Genomic DNA, 20,350 nt, shown 5'->3' with positions numbered 1-20,350 from the left:
ATGACAAGCTACAGCGCCATTAAACTTTGTGTGTGAAGTATGATGAAAGTGTTTGTTAACTGTGCATTATGATACCTCATAGAATGCCCGTTGATCAGTGTAGTTGTGGCTTTCTGCATCGTGAAGTAAGATCGTGCTTAAAGTTATCACATGGTAGTTGATGAGTTTTTCTGTTAGTTCATCCATTACATCAACAAACTGCTCACGTAGGGAGATGAAGCAAGAACTAAAAAAAAATAACTAAAACCAATACTAAAACAAGATTTAAGATAAAGAATAATACTAAATTGGACTTATTCAGTACATAATGCATAAATCCTCTATGCACTTATAACACAAGTGTCTATATTCTATATTCATTAAGTTCAGTAAATTGCACGTAACTTGTATAGAAAGTTGGTACATACTTTCGGTACTGATTTTAACTACTTGTAACCTGTTTACTAATTAAGTTAGATAATTAGTTATTGACAATTAAAAGAGAAACTGTAATATGTAAGCTGCAACCCCTGTCATAAAAAAAATCAATCAATCGATCACGATCAAGAATCGTTATAAGGATCCATCTTGTAGTATTGACAGCCTAAAATTGGGATCCTGGCCTGTTGTCTGTGACACATATCTATCTGTGGACAAACACAAATATCTCTGACAAAATATAACCTCCTAGGCCCAGGTTTTGATCCAACATTCTAAGTATGTAAACACTGTATCTGATGGGCTATTCAGTGTTATGTAAATCAATTGTGTTGCGTAGCACTGTCTAAATTATTTATATATCATCCAGGCCCGTATCCAGGGGGGGGGGGGGTGCGTTGGGTGCAGACGCACCCCCCCAAGTCCCAAAAGGTCCACTATTTCCTCGGTTGGTATTTTTTCTTGTCTTGTTTAACTAAAGACAATATCATTATATATATACAAAATTTACATTATCAATGGTATACAAACAAAAATATGCTAATATAAAATGAAAAAATACCGGTAATTAAATTACGGAATCTGAACTGACTACAAACTCGATGTAAAACATGCGCAGTCGATCATGTGACGACAAGCAATAGCTTAGCGCTTCATGTACGCGGTACGCGGTAAAGTGTTTGCTGGAGAATACAGACAACTTAACCGGCGGTAAAGACGTGTCTGGAAATACAGACACTATTACTACTAAACATTAGCTAGGTACGCACTTGTCTGGCGGTATCCCTTTGTACGAATCGTTCAACGTTGGGTCGAGACGCGTGATATCAAGTTTCATCCAGGGACCAAAATGTGTAATGTAGTTATTTTCCAGGCGAAGTTTACCGACGGTTACCGAAGGGAACACGTGTACTTTTTGTCGGGGAATATAATATACAGTAAAAAGCGTTCGCGTTCACTTCGTAGCTAGCTTCAGCGCCTAGAAAACCGCGACGTTTCATTGACCGTGAGAGTACGTCAGAGTGATATTATGCACTTTATATGCATTCATTATTGCCAGCGATCTAACTTACTACTAAACAATAGCTAGGTACGCACTTGTCTGGCGGTATCCCTTTGTACGAATCGTTCAACGTTGGGTCGAGACGCGTGATATCAAGTTTCATCCAGGGACCAAAATGTGTAATGTGTTATTTTCCAGGCGAAGTTTACCGACGGTTACGTCGTGTACTGCGTCGACGTACGCTACACTACAGCAAAAACGAATTATGTTAATTGTTCGTTTGTTCACCAATTTTTTAATTTACAAGTAACCTTCTGTACCGTGGGGCACCTAAAATAAATTTTTCATCCATTATTACTAAACAAAAAAACATGCCATTTTCGCTTAGCCAACATTATAGCTATAGTTATTACATTTTCAATATCCTGTATGTCATGAATTTCTCACCACTCGGAAGTCCAGATGGTACGCATGCATACACCTGGGAGGAATAAACTTTTTTCCCCGACTGAAAAAGGTCTACGCTTGCGTTTTTTAAGTCTCTAGGCCTGATGTTTCCAAAGTATAAAATGCAATTTTTTGAAGACCTGCAGCTCTAGTTTTAAACATTGTCTTAGCTCAGCCCCAACAATAAAGCTGGTCATATTTCGAAAAACAAGAAGTACATTTTCCGGGACCTAACATCTCTATTTTTCAAACATTTCTTAGCTCAGTCACAACCCATGATAGGGACTTATATATTTCTTTTCATGTTTTGAAGTATAATAAGTCCAATTTCCGGGACCTCCAACTCTATTTTTCTAAATTTTCTTTGAACTTTTATTTTTAAATTGAAAAATATGGATTGAAACAGTCATCGCGCATCGTTTTTTTGCACGCAGTATTTTATTTATGCATTATAAAAAATGGAAAAAATGGCTACCCTAAATCTGATTAAAAAGACCTCAAATGACGCTAGAACGCGTTGCTCCCGGGGGCTTCGCCCCCTGGACCCCCACCGGGGGCCCTTGGTGGCCCCTTGCCCTCAGCCTAGTGATGCTCGCTTCGTTCGCATATCCCCCTCGTCGGGGAATGTAGCCCCCGCGTCGGGAAGATCCTGGCGCCACCCCTGCTGAGTTGGCCTCATCATGAAAGCGTTAAGTTCTGGTGTCCATCGTTCAACTAGCCCAAGCCACAACAGAGAGTCTTACATCAGTCTTTAGAACGTCAAATAACGCAAATTTTGCCAGGGCCTTCGGCCCCTGGACCCTGACCGGGGGCTCTTGGCGGCCCCCTGGCCCCCAGCCATTGTTGCTCGCTTCGCTCGCACCCCCCCATTATAAATGCTGCATACGGGCCTGTCATCTATATATAAATTTACGTAAGGGCAAAATTCGGTAAATCGCGCCTTACTGTAACTTTTAGAATTTTTACTCGATGGTATATAAAGTTGGTTCGTACTTTCGGTACTGATTTTATTAACCGCCTGATGTAACCCTGTTTACTAATTAAATTAAGTTAGATAATTAGTTATTGACGATTAAAACAAATTTAGGTTCAACAATTTGCCCCAAATAGGGGTGTTTTCCGATCGTGGTATACACTGTCTAATGGATGTCCATCTTGAAAAATACCCGCCACAAAAATGCGAGGAGGCTTCGCATTTTCCTATATCCTCCTACGATAATTGTTTTTAATAGCTGAAAACCGGTTGAACAGCTCGAGTACAGTATCATAATGTTGAAAACAGGCCGATTTTCTTTAAAAAAATACTATTTTGATAGATTTAATATACGTTTATGCAAATGTATTGATTTGAAATGAATGGAACATTCCAATCTCTGTTCCACAAGTGTCTATTCCCTTAGGCGTCGTAAAGGCAAGTACTGTATACTCAAAATTCGATCCATTTTTTTTTTCAATCTGTGCTGCAGAGGTTGGATATAGATATTTTTTAACGGATAATGAGCTAGCGTTTTCAGTCGCCGTATATTATGTACAAATCTTTATTATTGCAGTTAAACCACCCACGTGACATCATCACCCTTCCCTCACTGGCATGAGTAGCGTTGTAAAGCCAGTAGAGGATAGGCCTACGGTGCATCACATGCCCTAAACACAGAACAACTTTGGTGGGTAGGGTTAGGAACCAACTTAAGTATGAATTGGCTCTAAGAAACAAGTTGAGTTAGATAATTTAATATTTATTACTCGAATTTATGATTTGCCACGAATAGGGGTGGTTTTCACAAATTGTTTTACATTATATAAACATATTATACACGTCGTAGTGATGTATCGTTACATGTACTATACTATTTCAATCGACTAGGACGGTGATAGTTTCAACAAAGTATTACATCGCAATGTTTTACTGTGTTTAGTGGTATGTTATGTAAAACAAGAAAACAATTAATATTTCGTTACTACATGGATAAAGAATATATTTAAAAATTGTTCCTCTTTGCACCCATCCTCTTTCCCATCCCTCAACCCTAATGTTACATACAAAACACAAATTAAGTTTGTTTAAATTTGACTTAAACAATTGGTCTCATTTTGTGACAAGTTTCTCTTTCGGAATTAATTCCCAGGGTGCTAATTTTAGTTCAGTACATAAATCACAGTGTCTATTTATTCGTTCCTGTAAACGACATGTATTATTGTCCTGCGGTACGTACATTTGAAATCGCCAGTTTTTTAACGCTGAAATTATTATGTATTCGAGAACCATCTGTGGGCACGACCTAGTAATGTAAATTATAGAAACAGTGCTCATATTCGGAACATGATCTCATAATAGCTCATTGGTGAAAGTTCTGTACTTCTTATTTGTATAAAAAAAATGTCTCTGGCAGGATTCGAACCTGCAACCTCTCGCTTACAGGGCGAGTATCATACCACTAGACCACAGAGTCATATATGGTATTTTCACAGATTTTCACCACCAGATACATTTTCTCATACAACAAACGCCCTCACAATCAGTGGAGGCTTAACAAGTCAGAATAAATTACAACTTTAATTCGCAACTGTTTTTTAAATAATATTGTGTATATTTTATTACCTTCTTATTAAATTTCATTTTACACACAAAAATATATTTAGTTGTAATTAGTTTCAAATAAATAGTATACTCCAAGATTCATACCACTATGTACTTTCTTACCTTTCTTTACCCTCATAATGGGTTTGATGTAGTTGTAGTAACACCCCAGAACAGTAGCTAGACAAACTCAAAGCCTGTAAACAGTTGTTGGCGGTATCACACCCTTCAGTATGCTTTGTCTTGGAATAGATAATAAAAACAAATCATATTAATTTCTACAGCAGATATTATACATTTAAACTATATTTATTATTGGCTTTATGAAATGTGTACTAGAAAGTACTTCAAAGGCAATGGTCGCATAATGATGTCAATTTCACTATTAAAGTTGTTTGCTTTTTCATTTTCTCATTCGAAAATGAGTAGCAAAAAGAGAAAGTAGCACAACATTAAAGTGAAATTTCAATAGCAGAAGTCAATTATGGTAATTGATTCCTTTTTGATCATCGACTTGTTTATATTTAAACACAATATTATGAACAAATCAATGACTCATAAACAACAAAAATTCCCTAGTTTTCCATGACCGCATGAGTGTCAAAACACAACATGATGGCCTTAATGACCCAACAACAACAAAATCAGAAAATCATGCACGCTCAGAAAAAAACGTATGTCCAGAATGATTGATAATGAATACAAAACTACTGACTTTTTTTAAAAATTTATTTTTTTGTCAAGAAGTCTGTAATAGCAGAAGTACATGTAGTAACATTTCTACTTTCTGAGTTTTTATTTCTGTTTACAAATCAGTCAAAACAGGAAATATTGTCATTGTTTACATACAATGATTGTACACATAATTAATATCTAATTGTTCCGTTTACATCATTATCTATATAGCACTAAGCCAAAATTTGTTTCTCTATCTCACTTAATCCGAAAGTCCGATATTAACGCCATTCAAGCTGGGACAGGTTTTAATACCCCTTTATGCATTAGTCTATATTAGAACGGAAAATTTGTACGAAAAATGTGTTTTTAGGCCCAATTTATTTGCAACTGCTGAATGCCGTTATCGGTAATTATTGGCCATTTTCCTACGTCACAATAAAACCCTCGGGTCATTAGCAATATTGAGACAGCAGCACATGTAATCAGCGCAGCTGTAGCTATAGTATAGCAGCAATGCTGCCTTGCGCCATTTCAAATGAAAACCGGGGCGGTAAGAACAAAACTGTATTCTTGCCATTTCTACGTCATGCACACCGCTCCTGCCAACTAAGATTGAGCATCCTTTTTATTTACCATTTTTACAAACACCAAATGCAGTGATACCACTAGGCTAGGTTATGTTTCTTACTACTGTAATTACTATTTCTAAGCTGCTATAGGCAATAGCTGAATGTGGGATGATTCGGCCCAGGTTTGACGGGACGAATCGGCCCACTTTAGGTCAATAAAGTCTGACTAAATAAGAGAGGCTTCTAATTTCATTAGCTCCCAATAGGTTTTTATGATATGAAATATTGTGAAGTACATTATGCTAACATTATGTTTTGTTATTTTTTGGGGGATTTTTAATTGTTCGTTTTATATAATTTCTTTTTAAGGGGTGTAGGCCTACAAGTAGGTACAAACAAGGAGCATGAAGTTGCAATCATATTTACTTCTTTCTAATTAGGCCTACACCACCAGAAAACATACAGTGTTGTTCATCTTAAAGACAAACCAACAATGTTTACCACAAATCAAAGACATTCAACTGAACAACAGGATACTGCTAAAATATTTAACCAGATTCAACTAAGTCACTGTTCTCCAGTTTGGAAATGACAAAACATACTTTGGAAGCTTTTACAAAACATAACAATTTACCAGGAGACTATGAAATATAGTATTATGTGTCATATACCAAACTTATAATAATAATAATAACTGACATAATAATATTAATTAATAAACGTCTATTATTTTAATATACTTAAACAAACAAAACAAGAACAAAGATGCAAATGTCCATTTAAAATTGCTTGCTTTTAGAATTAAATAAAAATAGACACTGAATAAAAGACGAATACTGTAGTATAATGCTGCATAATGTATACCTCTTGTCACTATACATCCATTTAATAAAAGACGAATACTGTAGTATAATGCTGCATAATGTATACCTCTTGTCACTATACATCCATTTAATAAAAGACGAATACTGTAGTATAATGCTGCATAATGTATACCTCTCGTCACTATACATCCATTTAATAAAAGACGAATACTGTAGTATAATGCTGCATAATGTATACCTCTCGTCACTATACATCCATTTAATAAAAGACGAATACTGTAGTATAATGCTGCATAATGTATACCTCTTGTCACTATACATCCATTTAATAACAGACGAATACTGTAGTATAATGCTGCATAATGTATACCTCTCATCACTATACATCCATTTAATAAAAGACGAATACTGTAGTATAATGCTGCATAATGTATACCTCTTGTCACTATACATCCATTTAATAACAGACGAATACTGTAGTATAATGCTGCATAATGTATACCTCTCATCACTATACATCCATTTAATAAAAGACGAATACTGTAGTATAATGCTGCATAATGTATACCTCTCATCACTATACATCCATTTAATAACAGACGAATACTGTAGTATAATGCTGCATAATGTATACCTCTCATCACTATACATCCATTTAATAACAGACGAATACTGTAGTATAATGCTGCATAATGTATACCTCTCATCACTATACATCCATTTAATAACAGACGAATACTGTAGTATAATGCTGCATAATGTATACCTCTCATCACTATACATCCATTTAATAACAGACGAATACTGTAGTATAATGCTGCATAATGTATACCTCTCATCACTATACATCCATTTAATAAAAGACGAATACTGTAGTATAATGCTGCATAATGTATACCTCTCATCACTATACATCCATTTAATAACAGACGAATACTGTAGTATAATGCTGCATAATGTATACCTCTTGTCACTATACATCCATTTAATAACAGACGAATACTGTAGTATAATGCTGCATAATGTATACCTCTTGTCACTATACATCCATTTAATAACAGACGAATACTGTAGTATAATGCTGCATAATGTATACCTCTCGTCACTATACATCCATTTAATAACAGACGAATACTGTAGTATAATGCTGCATAATGTATACCTCTCATCACTATACATCCATTTAATAACAGACGAATACTGTAGTATAATGCTGCATAATGTATACCTCTTGTCACTATACATCCATTTAATAACAGACGAATACTGTAGTATAATGCTGCATAATGTATACCTCTCGTCACTATACATCCATTTAATAACAGACGAATACTGTAGTATAATGCTGCATAATGTATACCTCTTGTCACTATACATCCATTTAATAAAAGACGAATACTGTAGTATAATGCTGCATAATGTATACCTCTTGTCACTATACATCCATTTAATAAAAGACGAATACTGTAGTATAATGCTGCATAATGTATACCTCTCATCACTATACATCCATTTAATAACAGACGAATACTGTAGTATAATGCTGCATAATGTATACCTCTCATCACTATACATCCATTTAATAAAAGACGAATACTGTAGTATAATGCTGCATAATGTATACCTCTCATCACTATACATCCATTTAATAACAGACGAATACTGTAGTATAATGCTGCATAATGTATACCTCTCGTCACTATACATCCATTTAATAAAAGACGAATACTGTAGTATAATGCTGCATAATGTATACCTCTCATCACTATACATCCATTTAATAACAGACGAATACTGTAGTATAATGCTGCATAATGTATACCTCTTGTCACTATACATCCATTTAATAACAGACGAATACTGTAGTATAATGCTGCATAATGTATACCTCTTGTCACTATACATCCATTTAATAAAAGACGAATACTGTAGTATAATGCTGCATAATGTATACCTCTTGTCACTATACATCCATTTAATAACAGACGAATACTGTAGTATAATGCTGCATAATGTATACCTCTTGTCACTATACATCCATTTAATAAAAGACGAATACTGTAGTATAATGCTGCATAATGTATACCTCTTGTCACTATACATCCATTTAATAACAGACGAATACTGTAGTATAATGCTGCATAATGTATACCTCTTGTCACTATACATCCATTTAATAAAAGACGAATACTGTAGTATAATGCTGCATAATGTATACCTCTCATCACTATACATCCATTTAATAAAAGACGAATACTGTAGTATAATGCTGCATAATGTATACCTCTTGTCACTATACATCCATTTAATAACAGACGAATACTGTAGTATAATGCTGCATAATGTATACCTCTTGTCACTATACATCCATTTAATAACAGACGAATACTGTAGTATAATGCTGCATAATGTATACCTCTTGTCACTATACATCCATTTAATAAAAGACGAATACTGTAGTATAATGCTGCATAATGTATACCTCTCATCACTATACATCCATTTAATAAAAGACGAATACTGTAGTATAATGCTGCATAATGTATACCTCTTGTCACTATACATCCATTTAATAACAGACGAATACTGTAGTATAATGCTGCATAATGTATACCTCTTGTCACTATACATCCATTTAATAAAAGACGAATACTGTAGTATAATGCTGCATAATGTATACCTCTTGTCACTATACATCCATTTAATAACAGACGAATACTGTAGTATAATGCTGCATAATGTATAACTCTCATCACTATACATCCATTTAATAAAAGACGAATACTGTAGTATAATGCTGCATAATGTATACCTCTCATCACTATACATCCATTTAATAACAGACGAATACTGTAGTATAATGCTGCATAATGTATAACTCTCATCACTATACATCCATTTAATAACAGACGAATACTGTAGTATAATGCTGCATAATGTATACCTCTTGTCACTATACATCCATTTAATAAAAGACGAATACTGTAGTATAATGCTGCATAATGTATAACTCTCATCACTATACATCCATTTAATAACAGACGAATACTGTAGTATAATGCTGCATAATGTATAACTCTCATCACTATACATCCATTTAATAAAAGACGAATACTGTAGTATAATGCTGCATAATGTATAACTCTCATCACTATACATCCATTTAATAACAGACGAATACTGTAGTATAATGCTGCATAATGTATAACTCTCATCACTATACATCCATTTAATAACAGACGAATACTGTAGTATAATGCTGCATAATGTATACCTCTCATCACTATACATCCATTTAATAACAGACGAATACTGTAGTATAATGCTGCATAATGTATACCTCTTGTCACTATACATCCATTTAATAACAGACGAATACTGTAGTATAATGCTGCATAATGTATACCTCTCATCACTATACATCCATTTAATAACAGACGAATACTGTAGTATAATGCTGCATAATGTATACCTCTTGTCACTATACATCCATTTAATAACAGACGAATACTGTAGTATAATGCTGCATAATGTATACCTCTTGTCACTATACATCCATTTAATAAAAGACGAATACTGTAGTATAATGCTGCATAATGTATACCTCTCATCACTATACATCCATTTAATAACAGACGAATACTGTAGTATAATGCTGCATAATGTATACCTCTTGTCACTATACATCCATTTAATAACAGACGAATACTGTAGTATAATGCTGCATAATGTATACCTCTCGTCACTATACATCCATTTAATAAAAGACGAATACTGTAGTATAATGCTGCATAATGTATACCTCTTGTCACTATACATCCATTTAATAACAGACGAATACTGTAGTATAATGCTGCATAATGTATACCTCTTGTCACTATACATCCATTTAATAAAAGACGAATACTGTAGTATAATGCTGCATAATGTATACCTCTCATCACTATACATCCATTTAATAACAGACGAATACTGTAGTATAATGCTGCATAATGTATACCTCTCATCACTATACATCCATTTAATAACAGACGAATACTGTAGTATAATGCTGCATAATGTATACCTCTTGTCACTATACATCCATTTAATAAAAGACGAATACTGTAGTATAATGCTGCATAATGTATACCTCTCATCACTATACATCCATTTAATAACAGACGAATACTGTAGTATAATGCTGCATAATGTATACCTCTTGTCACTATACATCCATTTAATAACAGACGAATACTGTAGTATAATGCTGCATAATGTATACCTCTCGTCACTATACATCCATTTAATAAAAGACGAATACTGTAGTATAATGCTGCATAATGTATACCTCTTGTCACTATACATCCATTTAATAACAGACGAATACTGTAGTATAATGCTGCATAATGTATACCTCTTGTCACTATACATCCATTTAATAAAAGACGAATACTGTAGTATAATGCTGCATAATGTATACCTCTCATCACTATACATCCATTTAATAACAGACGAATACTGTAGTATAATGCTGCATAATGTATACCTCTTGTCACTATACATCCATTTAATAACAGACGAATACTGTAGTATAATGCTGCATAATGTATACCTCTTGTCACTATACATCCATTTAATAAAAGACGAATACTGTAGTATAATGCTGCATAATGTATACCTCTTGTCACTATACATCCATTTAATAAAAGACGAATACTGTAGTATAATGCTGCATAATGTATACCTCTTGTCACTATACATCCATTTACAGATTTGTGTATAATTACTATATTAACATACTATCTTTTTGATTCCTGAATCCTAAAATAATTATAAGATGGTGCCCGTCTATTAAACAGGTAACTGCTAGATGATATAATACAAGTAGATATTACCAAGGAAGAGAGAAATTGTATTCTTCCCTGATATTACTTGTTCTATTTATTAGCAACATGATTTTCAACCTTCTTTTTTTTTTAAATCTGCATAATGATATGACCACTTGTTGAAATTATTTAAATTTTCTTTTTCATTTGTATATACAGTATTTATATTGGCTCATATTTTATAGTTTAGTTTTTATTTTCAACCTGTTATTGGTGTTTTACACTGTTGGTTTGATATAAAGAATAAAATAAATAAAGAATTGAACATGTGATACTCTTGCTACGAAAAAGTGCTTTTATCACTAAACCATGGAATGGAATTTCAATTTGTACTGTTTGTCTTTTTTCTTCTTTTTTGTGTTTATACATACCTTATACACATGCATTAGTACATCATTGAATGCAGACTGCACGGAAATAATAAAGACATCATGAAGGGAAGTAGAAGCTGCTAGAATATGAGATAAGTGTTGTAACAATGTAAAAAATGCTCCATAATCCTGTAAGGAAAAGAAAATACATGAAGAGGCTATCAAATTAAGTACTTATATCTTAATACATACGAATAATGTAATTAAATAACTGCAGTTATATATCAATAAACAGGCTGATGTTGACCATGTGACAATTAAATAACTGCAGTTATATATCAATATACAGGCTGATGCTGACCATGTGACAATTAAATAACTGCAGTTATATATCAATATACAGGCTAATGTTGACCATGTGACAATTAAATAACTGCAGTTATATATCAATATACAGGCTAATGTTGACCATGTGACAATTAAATAACTGCAGTTATATATCAATATACAGGCTAATGTTGACCATGTGACAATTAAATAACTGCAGTTATATATCAATATACAGGCTAATGTTGACCATGTGACAATTAAATAACTGCAGTTATATATCAATATACAGGCTAATGTTGACCATGTGACAATTAAATAACTGCAGTTATATATCAATATACAGGCTAATGTTGACCATGTGACAATTAAATAACTGCAGTTATATATCAAGATACAGGCTAATGTTGATCATGTGACAATTAAATAACTGCAGTTATATATCAATATACAGGCTAATGTTGACCATGTGACAATTAAATAACTGCAGTTATATATCAATATACAGGCTAATGTTGACCATGTGACAATTAAATAACTGCAGTTATATATCAATATACAGGCTGATGCTGACCATGTGACAATTAAATAACTACAGTTATATATCAATATACAGGCTAATGTTGACCATGTGACAAATAAATAACTGCAGTTATATATCAATATACAGGCTAATGTTGACCATGTGACAATTAAATAACTGCAGTTATATATCAAGATACAGGCTAATGTTGATCATGTGACAATTAAATAACTGCAGTTATATATCAATATACAGGCTAATGTTGACCATGTGACAATTAAATAACTGCAGTTATATATCAATATACAGGCTAATGTTGACCATGTGACAATTAAATAACTGCAGTTATATATCAATAAACAGGCTAATGTTGACCATGTGACAAATAAATAACTGCAGTTATATATCAATATACAGGCTGATGCTGACCATGTGACAATTAAATAACTGCAGTTATATATCAATATACAGGCTAATGTTGACCATGTGACAAATAAATAACTGCAGTTATATATCAATATACAGGCTGATGCTGACCATGTGACAATTAAATAACTGCAGTTATATATCAAGATACAGGCTAATGTTGACCATGTGACAAATAAATAACTGCAGTTATATATCAATATACAGGCTAATGTTGACCATGTGACAAATAAATAACTGCAGTTATATATCAATATACAGGCTGATGCTGACCATGTGACAATTAAATAACTGCAGTTATATATCAAGATACAGGCTAATGTTGACCATGTGACAAAAAATAACTGCAGTTATATATCAATATACAGGCTGATGCTGACCATGTGACAAATAAATAACTGCAGTTATATATCATGATACAGGCTAATGTTGACCATGTGACAAATAAATAACTGCAGTTATATATCAAGATACAGGCTAATGTTGCCATGTGACAATTAAATAACTGCAGTTATATATCAAGATACAGGCTAATGTTGACCATGTAACAATTAAATAACTGCAGTTATATATCAAGATACAGGCTAATGTTGACCATGTGACAATTAAATAACTGCAGTTATATATCAAGATACAGACTAATGTTGACAATGTGACAATTAAATAACTGCAGTTATATATCAAGGTACAGGCTAATGTTGCCATGTGACAATTAAATAACTGCAGTTATATATCAAGAGACAGGCTAATGTTGACCATATGACAATTAAATAACTGCAGTTATATATCAAGATACAGGCTAATGTTGTCCATGTGACAATTAAATAACTGCAGTTATATATCAATATACAGGCTAATGTTGCCATGTGACAATTAAATAACTGCAGTTATATATCAAGAGACAGGCTAATGTTCGACCATATGACAATTAAATAACTGCAGTTATAAATCAAGATACAGGCTAATGTTGACCATGTGACAATTAAATAACTGCAGTTATATATCAAGATACAGGCTAATGTTGACCATGTGACAAATAAATAACTGCAGTTATATATCAAGATACAGGCTAATGTTGACCATGTGACAAATAAATAACTGTAGTTATATATCAAGATACAGGCTAATGTTGACCATCCATGTGACAAATAAATAACTGCAGTTATATTACACAGATATTGACTGCTTAGAGGTTAAATACAAGATTTGACATCCCAGAGAGAATGATATTATGTTCGAGGGAATATATATCCCGAAGCACCAGCTGAGGAAAAAAAATATGATTCCCGAGAACAGGCGATATCTGTTATTACATAGCCAACAACAAGTAGAATATCTGCTGGGTCGGGTAGCTAGGCTAGGCCTCCTTTTTGTATTGTATGTAAACAAGCTGCCCAGACACCTTACCTTTTAAAGAATAATATACAGATAATTACTAATTAATGATTCCTTGGGATTAAAATATTCACTAGCCTAGGTCGTTTAAATAATAACAGAAGAAATTCCATCAATAAGCCTACATTACTAATATTATTATCAGGTAGGCCGAATAAATAATAATTCGTCTTCTTCGATCGAGCCGAATCACCGGATGTTCAGTGCGTCGCGCGCGTACCGGTTACTACTGTGAGTATTAACCAATCACAAACGGTCTTTCATTACATCTAGGGGGGACTAATAACAAATGAGGGCGCTATGTATGCATAGTTAAATAGTTTTAGTTGATTAATTTCTTCAAGCAAGTTCCGTGGCGCAGCGCATGAAGCATTGTCTTGTGATGGAGTGACAATTTCATCGCGAGTTCAAAACCCAGTAGATGATTTTTGTTTATTTATCGACAAACGCGAGTGTTGCCACACGAAAATTACACAGTCAATATCATCGTACTCGAGAATTTGCTGGATTTTATATGTTTAATGACAGAGGACACAATAATTACGCGAAAATTACTCAGTCAATATCATCGTTCTCGAGGATATATACGATTTACGATCCTCGCTGCGGTAGTCATGTGATGCAGTTTCAACCAATCACGTTCACGTATTTACATAGGCTATGTAATATATCAAAATACAGGCTAATGGTAATCATGTCACAAAAAGAAGTACTGCAACTAATAATGCAATGTATGGGTTAAATGGTAGCTCTCTGGGTATACATAATAACTACTTTGGAATTAGAACAGATGAATGTATTCAATAGTCAAGTAAGGTTGGTGGTACACCATGTGACTCTTAAAAAGGAAATAAAGGTTTTTGATCCTTAAAATAGTAACAATTGAAATGATCCGAACATTTCCATTTAATTGAAATGATCCGAACATTTCTATTTAATTGAAATGATCCGAACATTTCCATTATTGAAATGATCCGAACATTTCCATTATTTTCTTTTTGGAATCAAATTGGTGATTGAAATCACCATGCAAACCTTTAAAAAAAAATACTAAAGCAATCTACTGTAGTTGGCATTACTGTATATACAGCAGCAGATATAGGATATTTTAATATAGGAGAGTAAAATGAACTTCTAAACTGAACATAATGTCCTATCTTTTACATTGTAATTTTTTTAAATTTATTTTTTTTAGGGAGGGGGGGGAGGGGGGGGGAGTGGTTGCGGTGGTGGTTGTTTGTTCCACCTATAACCAACTTCCTTTATAAACTGATCTTTGATCCAGCTGTCTTGGAATGAGTGCTACTGTATTTACCACTCATCATTTCCTTGTTTATAGTAATACATTATTTGCTACTGAATTCACTTTTACATAATGTCTGCATTTATATTCTAAGGTATTAGCAGGGCTCCCTGGTATTGGTAAGTACAATTTTTGTGATTATACATTTATGTCAATTAAAAAGGAATAATCTGCACTTAAGTATAATATTATGACTCCCACTACAATGTTAAGATATTGTTAATATTAAAGTATGAGGGTACACTATGGTAATACCTCTTTTCATGCATTCTGGCAGTGCCTCCGCACATTAGATACTTTTTGCAGATTTTTAATGTCTTATGTCTATTCTCCTTTGTTTTTAATTTACATTTTTGCCATCGTATATAATGGAAATAAATCTTATTATGGAAGCTATTGAAGAAACACTACCTGTTTTTACAGTCATCAAACTTTATATCAATGGGGGATAACAATTTTATTTAAATAATATTGTACAAGTACAAAGATAAATCAAATTTCTGTCATATTCAGTGAAGCGTGACTATAATAACATTACATTATATTGCTATATAGTTTCTATTTATTTCCTTATACAGTAGTACGTAGTCAGCATGGACATGGACGATTGTCAGCCAGATGAAGGTAAGACCTGTTATTTATTATAACTTGATAGTAATGTTTGTAGTTCACTTCATTTAAGTTAAGATTATGCTATAGAGTACAGAATTGAATAATAAGTCTGAATTATGTAATAACAGATTTTATAAACATACAAATGGAGTATCCAAATGTTTTAAACTACATTTCAACTGCCCTGGGAATTTATTTCATGCAATATGATAGCAATCTGTTTTATGTACACTATCTTTGTTGCTAATAGTAATTGTTAATACATCACACATGTAGATTTAAGAAAACCCTTGATTTATGGCAAATTGTTAAAAACAGTTAAATTGATACCCCAACCCTTTTTTGGGCAGAGTAAACACACAGAAGGTTGTTGTTTATGAATGATAATGAATGACCTAATAATAAATTTCAATGGCACAAAGGATCTGCAGGAGTGCTTAACAACAATACTCAAAGGCTTCACCAAACCTATACATTGTTAAGAATGTTTGTTTGCTCATTTTTAACATTGCAAAGTTCAACAGAGTTTCTATACTACAGTTATTCTAATTGTTTAGTTTATAATCGGTGGCTCATAACATAAGACGGAATGTTTTATTCTTTATTCAGAGTGTGTTTTACTACACTTACACTTTCATTAGTAATAATTTATTCGGCAAGTTAAAAAAAGTACATAGTTTACCAGGAGCAAGTAATAGCCGGAAACCTCTCATAGTCTAGGACCTGGGTCAGATTTGTATGCATTTAATTTAGGAGAGAATATCTCAACTGTTATAGGATAATTTGACCCCAACGAACAACAACAACAATGTGTGCCAAATTTGCTATCCGGGACGAACATGCCCAAAATCGGGGTCAAAGGTTAAAAATGTGTGGTTCTTAAATTTTGACAACCACTTGTCGTACAGATTTGCTTTTGGTGTCAAATTGTTCAGAATATACATATTTATCAACCTTAAAATGAAATCAGGAGGTTTTATGAAACAATAGAGTGTGCTGTAATAAGACCATAGATGGTTCTATCTAACAATATTGGCATATTATTGTTTATGCTTTTCATATCCTTTTTTAAAACATTTATATATTGTTTACATTCTATAATTCATTTGTTTAGTTTGTGTTCTTCTTATATAATGACAATACTGTAACGTACAGTGAAAGTCAATAAATGAATAAATATTTAACCTACAAGTTCGGTTTGAGTTAATTGTGAATACTGTTTATTCTTTCATTGTTAACTTCGTTTAATTTACAATTGAATAAATATAATTTATATTTTACTTTGTTTTTAATTAACATTTTTGTTTTTCCATGTCAGGTCTAACTATATACCATGTGAAGTATAGTAATAATGATACAAAGGAATGCACTACAGTTGATCTACAGGCTAAAGAATTAATATTAATGAACCATGTATCAGGCCGAAGATTACTCAAACTACCCTATAAAAACATCAGCTCAATTTACAGTCAAGAGGCAGAATTGGTTATCCATTATGGCGTCGGTGCTGATCAACAACAGATGGTTCTTACAACCAATTATAGCGAATTTATTTTTTCCCATATAACGAAAAAAAAGTTTGGAGATCAGCATGTTGATATTTGTAAAAGTTGGGGTTTCACAACAGATATGAAAGTATCTCAGTATATTCCTAATAACGAGAAACCAAAACTAACAGAAAATTATAACAATCTGGAGAGCAAGTATCAACAATTGGAAAGTCAAAACAAAGATGTGGAAAGCCAGTGCAAAGACCTGGAGAATCAAAACAAAGTTTTGGAAAGTCAGATGAAAGACCTGGAAACTCAGAATAGAGATTTAGAAGACCAAAAAAACATTCTAGAAAGCTTACGGAGAGATCTAAAAACTCAAAATGAAGACTTGACAAAGCAAAACAATACGTTGGCGACACAGATTTGTGAATTAAAATCGCAGAATGAAGATCTAGAATCAAGAAAGACATCAACGGTATGGAAAGATTCAGTTGAGGCCAATCAAAAGGAACTCAACATTTCTATGAATACCAAATCAATCAAACCTCGACCAAGCTTCAAACAAATGAAAAGGATAAAAGATGATGAATATGAAAATGTTGTTCCTTTACAATCATCATTAAAGGAAGAAAAAGGTAGCGTTTACGTTGCGATGGTTCCCACAAAGGAGCATCAGGCTGAAAAAACGAAAGAAAAACCAGCACAGATTGTAAAGAGTAAAGCAAGCCAGCATACAAATTTACATTTCAATGTGATCATTCGTAAAAATACATTCAAACAAAGCTGCGTCAGTGGAGAGTGTACGCTGACGCTTTATGAGGAGCAACTGGTATTCAGCAACGCGGATGAAGAATGGGAGTACGAATACATCGAAAGTCATTGTTTTTCAGAAAATAATACTATTACATTTACTTGTCTTGAGAATGCTCCTAATGGTCCAGGTACAATTATCTTTGATTCTGATGCTGCAGAAAACATACACAGAACACTGTTACGACTTAAGGACACGTATTATGTTGTCATGACCACAGAAAATGAAATTGCTGCACGGTTAGGATGTACAGATGGGGAGTACAAACTAATTCTTCACAATGAATACCTGAAATTATATACTCTTACTGATATACCATGCCAATACTGGCATTTTAGAAACATCCGCTCATTTGGCGTACTTGAAGGAGGATTCTTTATCCTATGTGGTCGTGGTAGTAGCACTGGACCAGGTCGTGTCTCGTTTTTGACAGAAATGGGCAAAATAATTTTTGAAAAAATAAATAGAAATGTAAAAAATCTAGCAAAGAAAAAATTATCAGAAAAGGAGAAAAGAGAGGCAGATCCAGCAGTGGCCCAAAAGAACTAAAAACTAATGTAACACGTCGTTGATGATGCAAAAGAAAAAAATATAATACTCAATGATCAATTGTGTGAGAAAAACTACAAAAGCAATTTCAAATTGCTGATGACAGATTTGGTGATCGAATATATAAAGTTGAACCTGCATATTAAGTTTTAAGCCAGGACTTTTTTCCCCCAAATATTTAATACATAGATTTTATTACTAGATTTTAAATAGTTGTTTGAAATGTGAATCAATATACTTTATTGGACATTTAATTTTATTTTAATTATTATTAATTTTTAGTATTTGATAAAACCAAAGATCATAATAAACTTGGTAGCTTACATTATAAATATATTAAGGCAAGTAATAAAATAAAAGAATCAAATGTTTTAGTACAAAGAATACAACGATTTATGCTTTAAATCAGTCAGTTAAAAAAAATAAATTATTTTTAGTCGCATGCAACGTGACTCTATAGCTCACTATGATGATCGGTTGGTCAGTAAACACCAACTCAAACTTGCACACGTGACTGCAGCCGTGTATATGGCCTTTTTTTATATGGCGTTTTTATTAATCTAAAATTACTGAATGGGTAAACTTAATATGTAAATATAGAGAATAAGGGTTAATTGTTTGATATTGTTTAAATGCACAGTAGAAAAGATCTTATGAGATGATACAATTAATTACACCTAGTATATGAACTACCTTACTTCATGTTATATAATAGTTTTCATGTGGATCAATGTAAAATCCCTGCATGATGGTGAAGATGTGTAAGCCACGTGTCATAAGGCATGTCTTCTAAAACAATTAGCTTGTTAGCAAATAATTAAGATGTTATTCTAATACTAAAGTGAAACTTTTAGAAATGTTGACGACACAAAATAGCAAAAATAATTTAAACAGTTAATATTCCCTATAATTTAGATAAACTTTACAATTTACATATATAATTATATACTATATATATTGTATTAAATAAACAATAAAAATGTACCTAGATGCTTATTAAATTTTACGAATATTTTCTTTGATATACATAGTCATAATATGTTTAAATATCAGTATTTCTATATTAAATTTATTTTTCAAAAGTGTTTTAATAATAATAATAATAAATGAAAACTTATATAGCGCCGGTATCCTATACCCATGTGGCGCTCATGGCGTTGGTGTTAGCATTTGCGGTAGTGTATTAATGTTTATTTTTAAAAAAAGGAATCTGTCA

At 32.9% G+C, this 20,350-nt stretch overlaps 2 protein-coding genes and 1 non-coding gene across 3 annotated transcripts in view; 1 reads left to right on the top strand and 2 right to left on the bottom strand.

Moving 5' to 3' along the window:
• Positions 1-20,350, bottom strand: part of LOC140063130 (uncharacterized protein KIAA0825-like) — a 41,481-nt gene that overhangs the window by 10,576 nt on the left and 10,555 nt on the right. The window contains exons 9-11 of the mRNA XM_072109578.1: positions 11,756-11,884; positions 4,569-4,687; positions 76-226 (exon numbers count right to left, since the gene is read on the bottom strand). Of these exons, the coding sequence (XP_071965679.1) occupies positions 76-226; positions 4,569-4,687; positions 11,756-11,884 (399 nt within the window). The remainder of the gene's footprint in view (positions 1-75; positions 227-4,568; positions 4,688-11,755; positions 11,885-20,350) is intronic.
• On the bottom strand, positions 4,246-4,317 carry Trnat-ugu (transfer RNA threonine (anticodon UGU)). The gene has a single exon. It is a non-coding gene; the product is annotated as a tRNA-Thr (tRNA).
• Positions 16,251-20,122, top strand: LOC140063132 (uncharacterized). The gene is made up of 2 exons (XM_072109579.1): positions 16,251-16,293; positions 17,600-20,122. Exons 1-2 carry the CDS (start codon positions 16,263-16,265, stop codon positions 19,132-19,134), a joined length of 1,566 nt encoding a protein of 521 aa, XP_071965680.1. The 5' UTR covers positions 16,251-16,262; the 3' UTR covers positions 19,135-20,122.

The sequence above is a fragment of the Antedon mediterranea genome, chromosome 11, assembly GCF_964355755.1.
Source record: "Antedon mediterranea chromosome 11, ecAntMedi1.1, whole genome shotgun sequence".
NCBI classification, from domain to species: Eukaryota; Metazoa; Echinodermata; class Crinoidea; order Comatulida; family Antedonidae; genus Antedon; species Antedon mediterranea.
Note: the sequence above shows the minus strand (reverse complement) of the source record. Positions and strands in the feature narration are given on the sequence as shown.